Here is a 13,888-nt window from a genome sequence, read left to right as displayed (position 1 = left end):
TGCAAGCTCTGCCTCCCGGGTTCACGCCATTCTCCTGCCTCAGCCTCCTGAGTAACTGGGACTACAGGTGCCCACCACCATGCCTGGCTAATTTTTTTGTATTTTTAGTAGAGATGGGGTTTCGTGTTAGCCAGGACAGTCTCGATCTCCTAACCTCATGATTCGCCTGCCTCGGCCTCCCAAAGTGCTGGGATTACAGGCGTGAGCCACCGCGCCCGGCCGCTTCAATCCAATTTATAATCTGCATAAAGAATAGCATGCATTCTATTATCATAATATCACTAAAAGTACGGAAACTTTACAGAATGCACTGGGAAATGTTTAAGCACTAGTAAATTTCAAAGAACTTATAATTTACATGAAATGTGTCACCTGATATAGAAATAATTTAGAAATCCAGAAATCCAACATGCAAATGTTGATGTTTTCCAATACCAGAAACTAATTCTCCAATTATTCAGACACCAACTGAGTGCCCAGTAATTCACTGTGATTCTGATACTATCTACCTGGAGTTAGCATCAGATCTCAAAGGTTAGGGGCTCAGTCTCACAAGACTGCCCCACTTCAGATGCCTCCTGTACTTTTGACTATCAGCTATAAATTAGGGGTTTCTACAATCCTCTCCCCAGGTTCCCTAATTTGCTAAAATGGTTCACAGAACTCAGGAAAACACTGAAGTTTAACATTTCGTTATATGAATACAACTCAGGGACAGCAAATGGAAGAGATGCACAGGGGCAAGCTATAGGATGGACAATAGACACTGCCTTAGGTTGACATTAGGGAAAGCTGCATACTACTTGCACCATGGGACCAGCCACCCCGAGAAAGTTTTCAGAGTTCTAATAACCTGAACTGCAGGAAAATAATGCCTTAGTAAATGAGTGCTGACAGAGTGATGGGCTTGGCTTCACTAATCGTGGCCACAGCATGCCAAGTTCTCTTGTATAAGAAGCACGTTGGAAATGCACACACGGACCAACAGAACAGAGCCGTACCACCAAGTAGTGAACAGATGGTGTGAATGCACTCTCACCTTTCAAAATTGAAACGAAACATTAAATGATTGCCATTCTTCCAGTCCTTTTTCAATGAATTAACACAGATGCAAATATATATCACATCATTTTGAGGGAACATGCTCTCAAGGTGACTCTTATCACTGCTGACACTGACCTCCGTCACCTGGCTGAGGCAGTGTTTGTCAAGTTTCTCTGCTCTAAAGTCATCCTCTCCTCTCCCTTACCCACACTGTACTCTTTGGAAGGAAGTCACCAGGCACAACTCACAATTAAGGACCTCCTTGAGAATGGAGTATCTGCATAAATTATTTGGAATTCTTCTGCTTTGAGATTTGTCTATTCTTCCTCATTTGTCTATTTATTCAATCATTTATTTGTCAGTATAGACTCATGGATATTTATTTTATGTTCCAGGTTATATTACAATACTACTTTATTTTCTTGCTCAAAGTGTTCTAGCTTTGGCAACTCCTATGTATGTACCCAATAATAAAAACATAAGTCCACACAAAAACTTGTACAGGAATGTTCATGGCAGCATTACACAGCCAAAACAACCCAAATGTCCATCAACTGATGAATGGATAAACAAAATGTAGTATATCCACACAATGGAATAATATTCAACCATAAAAAGGAGTACTGACAGATGCCACAATATGCAATATGGATAAACCTAGAAAACATTATACTAAGTGAAAGAAACCAGAAACAGCAACAACAAAGATCCATATATTGTACCAGTCCATGTATATGAGATACCTAGAATAGGTAGAATAGGCAAAGCTATAAAGACAAAAAGCAGATTAGTGGTTGCCAGGGCCTGGAGAGGAGGAGGGAATAGGGAATGACTTGAACTAGTGGTGATGGCTGCACAACCTTGTGAATGAATGAAATGCCACTGAATTGTACACTTTAATTAAAATGGTGAATTTTATGTTATGTAAAATTTACCACCAAAAAAAAAAAAAAAAGGGAATGAAGTGCTGATACATACTACAATATGGATGAATCCTGAAAACACTTACTTCACTAAGTGAAATAAACCAGACACAGAGGCCACCTATATGATGCCATTTACATGAAATGACAGCATAGGCAAATCCATAGGCACAAAGTAGATCCGCAGTCATCAGGGACTGAGGGAAGGGGGACAGGGAGTGATTGCCCATGGATACAGGATTTCCTTTGGGCTGATGAAATGTTCTGCAATTAGAGAGTGGTGATGGTTGTACAACTTAGTGAATATATTAAAAACCACTGAATTGTACATTTTACAATGGTGACTCTTTGATATGTGAATATCTCAATTAAATGTTTTAAAATAAATAAACATACCAACTGAGTGCTGGTATGTGGGGAAGGAAAGGACCAAAAAAACAGTAAGAACCTACCAGATTTTTTCTTTCCTGGAATGAAGGAGAAAGTTTACTTAGTTAATTACAAGTGCAGTCATAGAAATAATGCTTGTCCAGTGCTTTGTTCCTCCATCCTTTAACAGTTTGAAGGTAAGGGCTTACAATTCTGTCATTATAGGTTAAGTATGGTGGTGCTTATGAATTAATTAGAAAGACTTCAGACTTTTCAAATTTTCTTACCATTATAATTGGCTGCATCAGGATCATCCACATTAATGGCAATGACTTTCCAGTCGGTTTCCCCTTCGTCAATCATAGCCAATATGCCTAGAACTTTCACGCCAATTATTTCACCTCTTGCACATACCTGAGAGTCAATAGCCAAAGTCAGGACAACATTACAGAACCACACTCTAGAAGACAGTTTTACTTGGCTAACAGGAAATAAGAAAGAGGCCAAGTTCTTGAGAATCTCTTTACCTGAAGATTGTTCCTTTAAGCAAATTTTAAAAACCTAAATGAGTAAATGTTTCATCAGTCCTATTAAAGTTGAAAACAGGACTTATAGGTCCTATTTTCTTCTAGGTCATAGGGAAACCAGTACATAGCTCAGGGTAATCAATGTTTTTTGCACTGTCATTGATTATACTGAAGAATAAGTCCTCCACAGTCTCAAATACGTATCTTAATATGCTTTACCTTTTATTTTATAAAAGTCATGAGTTAAGCAAGTCATACAATGACTTAAAAACTTTATGACTTAAAAAACAAAATGATAACTTTGTTTTTAGTTGTTTACTATTTCTCTGAGCCTGAGAGAGACATAAAGAAATAACTATAATCAGAATCTTAGAACAACCCTACTTGATGGAGGAGTTACTACCATGGATCTCCAACTCATGAGGTTATTTGGTTCGGGTCAATTTACTGATCATTCTAAATTGTTGGCAAGATTTGCCATGTATTGAGAGGGAATTCCCTCCTGGTACCTTTTACCTATTGACTAATTATCCATCTTCTAAAGCAATGCAGAACATGTCCAGTTCTTCTAGATATATGTTCAATCATACATACATAGACACATTTTTTTCCAGACTAGGTTTAAATGCAAAAATTATAATATACAAATGCTTAAAATGCAAGAAGCCTTTAATACCAAAGAAACATCAATATTTCACTAATATTCGTGCATTTTATTCACAGTATTTTTTAAAGTATGAAATTTGGTATGCTTCATTAATATCTCAACACCAAAGAAAAAAATGTCACATTTCATTACCTTGCTTCCAATTTCACACACATCAATTGGGTCATTGTCACCACAACAGCCAGTATGTTTATCATTGTGCCCTGGGTCTTCCCAAGTCTAAAAAAAATAAGACAGTGTATATCATTCTTATACATACTGACAAAATGAACCATATTGAGAATAACAGATAACATCCTATGACTCTTCAGCTATTTTTTTCTCATTGTTTTAGTTCTTTATTCGCATTTAAGAATCTTAACTACACACAAGAGTTTCAATTAAATGCTGTAGCTCCTACTACACATCTAATGCTAAACTAAATTTAAGCTTTAAAACAGATAATGATCCTATTTAAAACAAGCAAAAGCCAACTACTCAATAACTGAGACAACAGGGAAACACAAATATAGACCCAAACGTTTACTTTAAAGATGTGTGGTTTTAGGCTGGGTATGATGGCTCATGCCTGTAATCCCAGCACTTTGGGAGGCTGAGGAGAGTGGATCACCTGAGGTCAGGAGTTTGAGACCAGCCTAGCCAACATGGTGAAACACTGTATCTACTAAAAATACAAAAATTAGCCAGGCGTGGTGGTGCATGCCTGTAATCCCAGCTACTTGGGAGGCTGAGGCAGGAGAATCGCTTGAACCCAGGAAGCAGAGGTTGCAGTGAGCCTAGATCATGCCACTGCACTCCAGCCTGGGCAACAGAGCAAGGCTCAATCTCAAAAAAACAAAACAAAACAAACAAAAAAAGAAAACAAAACAAACAAAAATGTGTGGTTTTTTTCTTTTTCTTTTTTATAGAGACAGGGTCTCACTATGTTGCCCAGGCTGGTCTCAAACTCCTGGGCTCAAGTGATCCTCCCACCTTGGCCTCCCAAAGTATGGGATTATAAGCATAAGCCACTGTACCTGGTCTTAGATTTTCTTTATAATAAATTCCCAAAACAGAAGTAGATAGGCAATAATAGTAAAATGGAAAGGTTGTTTTTTTCCTTCCTTTTTTTTTCTTTTTTTGCGACAGAGTCTTGCTCTGTCGCCCAGACTGGATGGAGTGCAGTGGCGCAATCTTGGCTCACTGCAACCTCTGCCTCCCATGTTCAAGCAATTCTCCTGTCTCAGCCTCCTGAGTTGCTGGGATTACAGGTGTACGCCACCATGCCTAGCTAATTTTTGTATTTTTAGTAGAGATGGGGTTTCACCATGTTGGCCAGACTGGTCTCGAACTCCTGACCTCAGGTGATCCTCCCACCTTGCCCTCCCAAAGTGCTGGGATTACAGGCATGAGCCACCACACCCAGCCAAAAGGTTATGTTCTGATGTTAAAAGTATCATCACTGACCAGGAGCCCGGACTGAAAAGTTTAATCAGAATTTTCTGGAGCTTTATATGACTGGTTTTCTTTCCTTCCTAAATTGTAAGCCAGAGTCCTTGCAGAACATCTCACAAAAGAACTGAAAGCCTGTGCTAGCCAGGATGTTAGGTTTAAAATGTAGCTGTTGCATTGGTTCTTTTTTCCTCCAACTAGAACACGTTACTCAGATTTGTTTGTCTACTCAGCTGGAGTAAAGGCAAAAAGATAAATGAGAAGGGGGATAAAGGAAGACCACATCTAACAAATCCAACATTAAGAAAGCAAAATCCAACCCACAGAAGAGTAAGTATTTCAGCAATGTTCTCCTACAAGGATGATATATCAAGGCTAAATACTATTAATAAATCAATTGAGGCCGGGCGTGGTGGCTCATGCCTGTAATCCCAGCACTTTGCAAGGCCGAGGCGGGCAGATCACAAGGTCAGGAGTTTGAGACCAGCCTGGCCAATACAGTGAAACCCTGTCTCTAATAAAAATACAAAAAATTAGCTGGGCGTGGTGGTAGGCGCCTGTAATCCCAGCTACACAGGAGGCTGAGACAAGAGAATCACTCGAACCTGAGAGGCAGAAGTTGCAGTGAGCCAAGACTGCGCCACCGCACTCCAGCCCGGGCGACAGTGCAAGACTCCGTCTCAAAAAAAGAAAAAAAAAATTCAATTAAAGTATAAGGTGAAACACTGTAATTAAGACAAACAAATGACTTTGTGCTTACCTAACAAGCTAGATGGGTCAGACCTATGTTCTACTGTCTTATGGGTTGTTTCATAGTACGTTCCATTTAACAGACTTCATTGTTAATGAAAACAAACCATTTATCAACAGCAAAAAAATTAAACTGAATATTTAGTTAGTGTCTCAGCATTAAATTTTAAGTGCCACAGCACTGGCCTAGCCAAAACAGAATTAAATAGATGTCATTTACTCATTATAGACAAGATCCTAGTGATTCTTCACTCAAATATCAAATAAGAACCTACTACATACTGACATTGTGCTGGGAATAAATTGGTAAACAACCCTTCTCAAAAGGTTGACTATTAGGCCAGACGCGGTGGCTCACACCTGTAATCCCAGCACTTCGGGAGGCCAAGGCAGGCGGATCACAGGTCAGGAGATCGAGACCATCTGGCTAACACGGTGAAACCCCGTCTCCACTAAACTGCAAAAAATTAGGTGGTGGACACCTGTAGTCCCAGCTACTTGGGAGGCTGAGGCAGGAGAATGGCGTGAACCTGGGAGGCGGAGCTTTTGCAGTGAGCCGAGATCACACCACTGCACTCCAGCCCGGGTGACAAAGCAAGACTCCATCTCAAAAAAAAATTTTTTTAATTAAAAAAAAAAAAGGTTGACTACTTAAGAAAACATGATCCTCTCATTACTTTACCACAAAGAGCTTGACCTGAAGAAGAGGGAATCAAAACTCTAAACATAAAGTGAGCAGCTATGACAGCTTGTTGTGTGCAGGTATTAAGTGCTTTATTTTTTGAAATAACCATACCACCTACATACTGTGAATAGCTCAGGGAGGCAATATGAACGTCTCAAGGAGAAAGAAAGGGAGGCAAGTTAGGTAAGCTAGGAAGTGGCCATCTTGGGATTTGAACTCTGGTCTGTCTGGTGCCAAAAATCAGTGCTTTTGACTACTACCATACACTCTTTCTTGACTGAATAGACTTGCAACTCAGTCTGTAGAGAATTTATATAGCTTATAACCAGTCCAAAAAAGAAGAAATATTTCAGGAAAGAATAAACGTTCAAATCTGAATTTAAACATTGTAAATATTTAGTTTATCTTGAAAATAAGTTATTTAAGGAAGCATTCTGAGTTAATTATCCCTTCTTATGTTTTCAAAATCTACCATAGAAAAAACTCTCCATAGGTATTCAAACCTTTTTTACTAATAGCAGTAAATTAATATTTAGTAAGCTAAAAAGTACATTGTCAGCAGTTGCATGAAGACATACCTGAGGGATGGCACCATAGTTCCAGATATATCCTTTATACGGGAACAAATTCGCAACATAGCGAAGTTTTCCTTTTTTCACATCTTGTTTAATAGGGTTTAAAGGGTCCTTTGTAGCAATCTGAAATAAAAAAATTTCAAATCTTTGCATATTTGGATGTGAAATACTATTCAAATAAGGATCTGAGGAAATGAATTCTGGTATCTATGTTCCCTAATTCCACTTTAATGATATATTTTATCCCTAACACTTTTATAATTGAACTAAGGTGTTTCCATAATCAGCCATTAAGTGAAAGGTTATGTGAGGTATAAAGGAACTATCAAGAAGGGAAAAAGAACATTTACTAATTCTAGAAAGCAAAGACTAAAATTAGCTGGAATAAATTCTAATGTTTGAGTAATAAAAATACCACAATTTTTATTAAACGGGCAAAATAAATATTATCCAATTTTAGTTTTCCTTCACAGAATTTAAAATTATTCAAATACTTGGGTATTTATTACACAAAAAAAGTGATTACTGTTAAGAGTTTGTGATATAAAATATGTTATATATATCCATAACAAAAAGGCAATGATGGTAGGTATCATCAGAAAGAAACTAACACCACGCAACTGAAATTCCAATGAGAGTATCTGTGGCTGGGGTGACTAAGGAGGGGTCAGTGAAGGGCTTACAGAGAGTAAGAGGAGAAAAAGTAATTCTAGGCTTTGGGAACATCGGAAGCAAAGATGTTGGGAAGAAAAGTTTGGGGCATATTTGTAAACAGTTGAGTTTAGCTGGAGCCCAAAGGGAAGACTAGTAGGCAATGGGAGATACAACTAGAAAATAGACTGGGACCAGACAGAGAAAAACCTTGACGTTCAGATGGTTCATCCTTGATCAAGTCAGTGTGACTAGATCAAAACCAATATCCTAAGTCTGACTCAAATGTAAGGTGAAATATTACCTCCATTTTTGCATTAGACCAGCGTGGTACTTCAACTACCATGTGAAACACATCCTGAAAAAACAAAGAGAAAGTGAGATGGTCACAGGAGCCAATTTGTTCTCTGAGGGAGCATGCACTATTTCTTCCAAAGTCAAACTGTTCATTGTATCAGATCTTTGAAGTCAATTGGATTTTCAACAAAATGCATCAAAAAAAGAGAATGATGGATGAAGAAATAATGCAATTATAGGAAAATATTCATTATAGAATCAAGATGATCAGTATATGATTGCTTACTGTATAGTTCTTCTTAATTTTTATTTACTTCTAAATTTTTTATAGAGGCAAGGTCTTACTGTGTTGCCCAGGCTGGTCTCAAACTCCTGGCCTCAAGTGATCCTCCTGCCTCCACCTCCCAAAGTGCTAGGATTACAGGTGTGAGCCATCTTGCCCAGCCAACTTACTATATAAATCTTTTAACTTTTCTGTATGCTTTAAGTGTTTCAGAATAAAAGCTGACAGTGGAAAGAATGTTCCTAGGAAAGAAACAGTTATTAAATAAACGTAACAGAACCTGTATCTCTGAAGAAGACCATCTTCAAAACACTCTCCAAAGGCCAGTGTTATTTCCTTCAGAGACACTGCAATTACTCAAAATGTTTTTGGAACTTCTATTTCAGAGACGGTTTATAAGACAAACCCCAAGTCAGACTAATTACTTGATCATACTTTAGTTTATAAGACGAACCCCACATCAGCCTAATTACTTGGTCATACTTTAGTTTTAGCATCAAACAAAACTCATCAGCTTCATTATCCACATTATTCTCCCAATTCGGCTGCTTTTAGAAATAAAGCCCCCCTGAAAAGGACTTTGACCTTGAAGATAAGAGAATATGCTTTAAAAATATTTTAATCAATGATAGTTCTACTGTAATTGGCTTACAGCCTTAAACTGACTACTATAAAATGGATGATATATTCAGGGAGTAAATTCCCAGATGTGCAGTTTAAAAACACAATGAAAAAACAAACCATACTTTGCCAACCCATTTTGCACACTGGAGTTAAATATGCCATAGGTTATTTAATTAAACTTGAGCTTCAATTATTCAGAATACTATTTTTTTCAAGGAATAGAACTTTAACCGCAGTTTTTCAGTTTTTAGCCTCTACAAAGGGCACAGATGAAGCTAAATCTGCAATTACTGTTTTCTGTCACCCAGGCTGGAGTGCAGTGGCACAATCTTGGCTCACTGCAACCTCTGCCTCCTGGGTTCAAGTGATTCTACTGTCTCAGCCTCCTGAGTAGCTGGGATTACACAGGGGCATGCCACTACACCTGGCTAATTTTTGTATTTTTAGTAGAGATGGAGTTTCGCCATGTTGGCCAGGCTGGTCTCAAACTCCTGACCTCAGGTGATCCACCCGCCTCAGCCTCCCAAAGTGCTGGGATTACAGGTGTGAGCCACCGCACCTGGCCTGCAATTATGCTTATAAAAAGTACTTTTTTTTTTTTTTTTGAGACAAGGTCTCACTCTGCCACCTAGGCTGGAGTGCAGTGGTATGAGCTTGACTCACTGAAGCCTCAACTACCCTGGCTCAAGCAATCTTCCCATCTCAGCCTCCTGAGTAGCTGGAGCTACAGATGCATGCCACCACATCCAGCTAATTGTGTGTGTGTGTGTATATGTATATATGTGTGTGTGTGTGTGCATGTGCGTGTATGTGCATATATATATTATATATAATTTATATATATTTAATATATATATAATTTTTATATAAAATATATATAATTTTTATATATTATATATATAATTTATATATTATATATAATTTTTATATGATATATATAATTTTTATATATAATATATATATTTTTATATATTATATATAATTTTTTTATATATAATTTATATATATATAATTTATATATAATATATATAAATTATATATATATAATATATATTATATATATATTATATATATATATATATTTTTTTGTAGAGATGGAGCTTTGCCATGTTACCCCAGACTGGTAAAGTACATTTTAAGAACTTAACTTAAAATGAAAATCACTTGGTTACACCACTCTTTAGAATTACTTCTTTGCTACTTTCCATCAAAAAACGGGAACTGATAAGCCACAAGGGAATAAGTCCAAGGTTTCAAGTCAATAATTACCTTGCTGCTACCAAGCAGAAAAACTACACTGATTTTGATTCAAAAGTGTAGAACTTCTGTCATTTTAAGTTCCTGCTGAAACCATGGGAGACTAAAGCATCCATAGGTTTCTGCTCCAAGCCTCCTGATACCTCACCTACCCAATACAACATAAAAACCAAAAGAATGGAGATATTACTTAAATCTAGGACTGAAGAAACTGCTCTATCCCTGTTTCCCTCTAAAATAACCAGATGGTTTAGAAAATGTAACACTAATTATTAATCCTGGGTAGAAAACCTCAGAACCAATCTTTGACTAAATTTCACCTTGCCCACTAGGTTTTCAAGTATTTTGTCCACTTCTCAGGTGTAAAAACGAGAGATCTGTAGGTCTGTGAAAAGAACAAGTCAGGGCTTTCGGTTTCCAGCAGCAGTACCCTAAAGATTCACAAGATGGAGCTGTTACGACATGAAAGATCAACTGAAGAGCTCGCCAAGATTAGCTGTTAATTTCGTTAAAACACCACCAAATGAATACATTGCTTCAAGAAAGATATAGCAGATAGAGCTAAAATAACTAATTCAAAGTTTAGAAACTATATTGAACACTTTAATAGCAGTAAATGACAAATATGTATAGACCCTAAAAACAGTATTACCTAATAACATAAATCTACATAATTAACGGGAAGGAAAAAAATAACAAGGAAGAAAACATCCTTCAGAAAATGGTAAGAGAATTCTGCTGCGAACAAAAGCCTGAAGGTCTGGTGCTTTTTAGAAATTAGCTGGGTGAGGCCGGGGGTGGTGGCTCACACCTGTAATCATAGCACTTTGGGAGGCCGAGGTGGGCGGATTATGAGGTCAGGAGATCGAGACCATCCTGGATAACACAGTGAAAAACCGTGTCTACTAAAAATACAAAAAAATTAGCTGGGCGTGGTGGCAGGTGCCTGTAGTCCCAGCTACTCGGGAGGCTGAGGCAGGAGAATGGCGTGAACCTGGGAGGCGGAGCTTGCAGTGAACCGAGATCACACCACTGCACTCCAGCCTGGGCCACAGAGCAAGACTCCGTCTCAAAAAAAAAAAAAAAGAAAAGAAATTAGCTGGGCGAAAAACAACAAGGAGTACCTGCAAAAGCCAGAGTCAATTCATTGATTTTTTTCAACAAATATTTGTTGTGAACCACCAGGATGTGCCAGGCACTTTTCTAGGCTCTGAAGACTAGCAATGAACAAAATAAAAGTTCTTTTAACTCCCAAAGAGTTGGATTTCCAAATCAGGTACTTCCTGCTGGTAGCATTGGTGGTTCAGGGGTACAATTCTCGCCTGCTAAATCAGGTACTTCCAGTTTGTAGGCCTCAGGCTACAGCTTGGGGTGAGTGACTCATCTGTAAAATCAATGTTTAGCACACTTTTTTTTTAATTATACTTTAAGTTTTAGGGTACATGTGCACAAAGTGCAGGTTTGTTACATATGTATACATGTGCCATGTTGCATGTTGGTGTGCTGCACCCATTAACTCGTCATTTAACATTAGGTATATCTCCTAATACTATCCTTTCCCCCTCCCCCAACCCCACAACAGGCCCGGTGTGTGATGTTCCCCTTCCTGTGTCCATGTGTTCTCATTGTTCAATTCCCACCTATGAGTGAGAAACGCGGTGTTTGGTTTTTTGTCCTTGCAACAGTTTGCTGAGAATGATGGTTTCCAGCTTCATCCATGTCCCTACAAAGGACATGAACTCATCATTTTTTATGCATGGAATACTAGCACACTTTCAAATGCATGTAGATGCTGTAGTAATACTTGTCTCAGCCAGGCGTAGCGACTCACGCCTATAATCCTAGCACTTTGGGAGGCAGAGGCAGGAGGACTGCTTGAGGCCAAGAGTTCAAGACCAACCTGACCAACATAGCAAGACCCTGTCTCTTAAAAAACATTTTTTTAAAGAGAGAGAGAGAGAGACGGGGTCTTACTCTGTCATCCAGACTGGAGTACAGTGACGCAATCATAGCTCACTACAGCCTCCAACTCCTGGTCTCAAGCAATCCTCCTGCCTCAGCCTCCTAAGTAGCTGGGCCTACAGGTGTGCACCACCACACCTGGCTAATTGTTTTTTAATTATGTTTTTGGAGATGAAGTCACACTATGTTGAGCAGGCTGGTCTCTAATTCCTAGCCTCAAGTGATCCTCCTGCCTATGCATCCCTGGTAGCCAGGATTACAGGCGCAAGCCATCCTGCCCAGCTCTGTACTTGTAAGGAGGGGGTGTCCCACATACTTTAGCAAGAATTACTACTAAAGAACAACCTTCTTGTAGACATCTGGCTACAATTCAAAGAGTTGCTACTAGGTGAACAACAGTGATATTTAGGATTTTTCAGGGCAACTGATATGAGAAATTCAATGAATTTTATAGCAACTCTGTTGCTATAAAAACTATTACTGTTTTTATGCATTCTAATGGTTCCAATATTCACGCACTTAAAAAATACTGATTTTAAGAAATTTCGTACTACCCAGTTACAAATTCATTCCTTCTTCTTTAATCCCAACTGGTTTCAGCTTTTACTTAGCTGGATCTTGGATTTACTATCTTGTTACTCCCACTGTTAGGACTTCCCAGAACTCCATCCTCCAATCCTACCATGCTTTGGAGTCTCAGTCATTGCTCTGGCATCAGAGCTCTCAGCTCTCTGTTAACAGTTTCAGAAAAGAAGGAAGTTAAGTCTCCCTAGAGGGATGATTTTTATAAACTCAATAATTACCTTGCTGATAAACCAGTGGGGGATACGGGAAAAGGCAAACTATAACTTTAGTTCTTGTTCCCAAAGTCAGAAATATAACTGTCTATTTCAGGCCAGGTATGGTGGCTCGTGCCTGTAAACCTAGCACTTTGGGAGGCTGAGGCAAGAGGATTGCTTGAGACTAGGAGTTCAAGACCAGCAACATAGACAGACCCTGTCTCTACAAAAAAAAAAAAAAAAAAGTCTATTTCCCTTCCCAGATTTACAATCATTTTATCAAGTAGTCAAGATGTTACAACAAAACGTTAAAGATGTCCAGATTCCAAGGAAATTGGAAACTCAACAACTCTACATTATGCCACTCCATTAATCAAAAAGATTTAAAATAAAAATGTTTCAGGAATAGAAGAAATATCTCCTATATCTTGGTTAGGCTTGTAACTTCACTAATTAAACAGGAATATTAATTACAGTAGTATGGTGAGGCCCCGTCTCATCTCCAAACTGGTTGGGGTCTTATGGACCAAGTCAGTAGTCTGACAAGTTGTTTACTAATGAATAGGCTATGGCCATTTGGTAGGCTGTTATTACTAATGCAGTTAAGTACATATATAGGGAACATGCTCTTAATTTAATTACAGCACATCTTTAAATCCTAGCAGTTAAGTTCAATGTGTCTTTATTGAGACTTATTTCTTATTTATTTACTTTATTTTACTTTTTGAGACAGAGTTTCGCTCTTGTTATCCAGGCTGGAGCACAATGGTGCAATCTCGGCTCACCGCAACCTCCGTCTCCCGGGTTCAAGCGATTCTCCTGCCTCAGCCTCCCGAGTAGCTGGGATTACAGGCATGCACCACCATGCCCAGCTAATTTTTGTATTTTTAGTAGAGACAGTGTTTCTCCATGTTGGTCAAGCTGGTCTCGAGCTCCCGACCTCAGGTGATCCGCCCACCTTGGCCCCCCAAAGTGTTGGGATTACAGGCATGAGCCACCGCGCCCAGCATTGAGATTTATTTCTAACCCTGGATTTGGTAAATTCGATGAACTACACTACAGAA

At 38.6% G+C, this 13,888-nt stretch overlaps 1 protein-coding gene across 1 annotated transcript in view; it reads right to left on the bottom strand.

The window, feature by feature from the left end:
• The window catches only part of PPA1 (inorganic pyrophosphatase 1), a 31,621-nt gene that overhangs the window by 9,272 nt on the left and 8,461 nt on the right, over positions 1–13,888 (bottom strand). The window contains exons 3-6 of the mRNA XM_004049564.5: positions 7,927–7,980; positions 6,975–7,094; positions 3,663–3,749; positions 2,624–2,750 (exon numbers count right to left, since the gene is read on the bottom strand). Coding sequence (XP_004049612.2) covers positions 2,624–2,750; positions 3,663–3,749; positions 6,975–7,094; positions 7,927–7,980 — 388 coding nt within the window. The remainder of the gene's footprint in view (positions 1–2,623; positions 2,751–3,662; positions 3,750–6,974; positions 7,095–7,926; positions 7,981–13,888) is intronic.

Source organism: Gorilla gorilla, chromosome 8 (genome assembly GCF_029281585.2).
Source record: "Gorilla gorilla gorilla isolate KB3781 chromosome 8, NHGRI_mGorGor1-v2.1_pri, whole genome shotgun sequence".
Taxonomy (NCBI): domain Eukaryota; kingdom Metazoa; phylum Chordata; class Mammalia; order Primates; family Hominidae; genus Gorilla; species Gorilla gorilla.
Note: the sequence above shows the minus strand (reverse complement) of the source record. Positions and strands in the feature narration are given on the sequence as shown.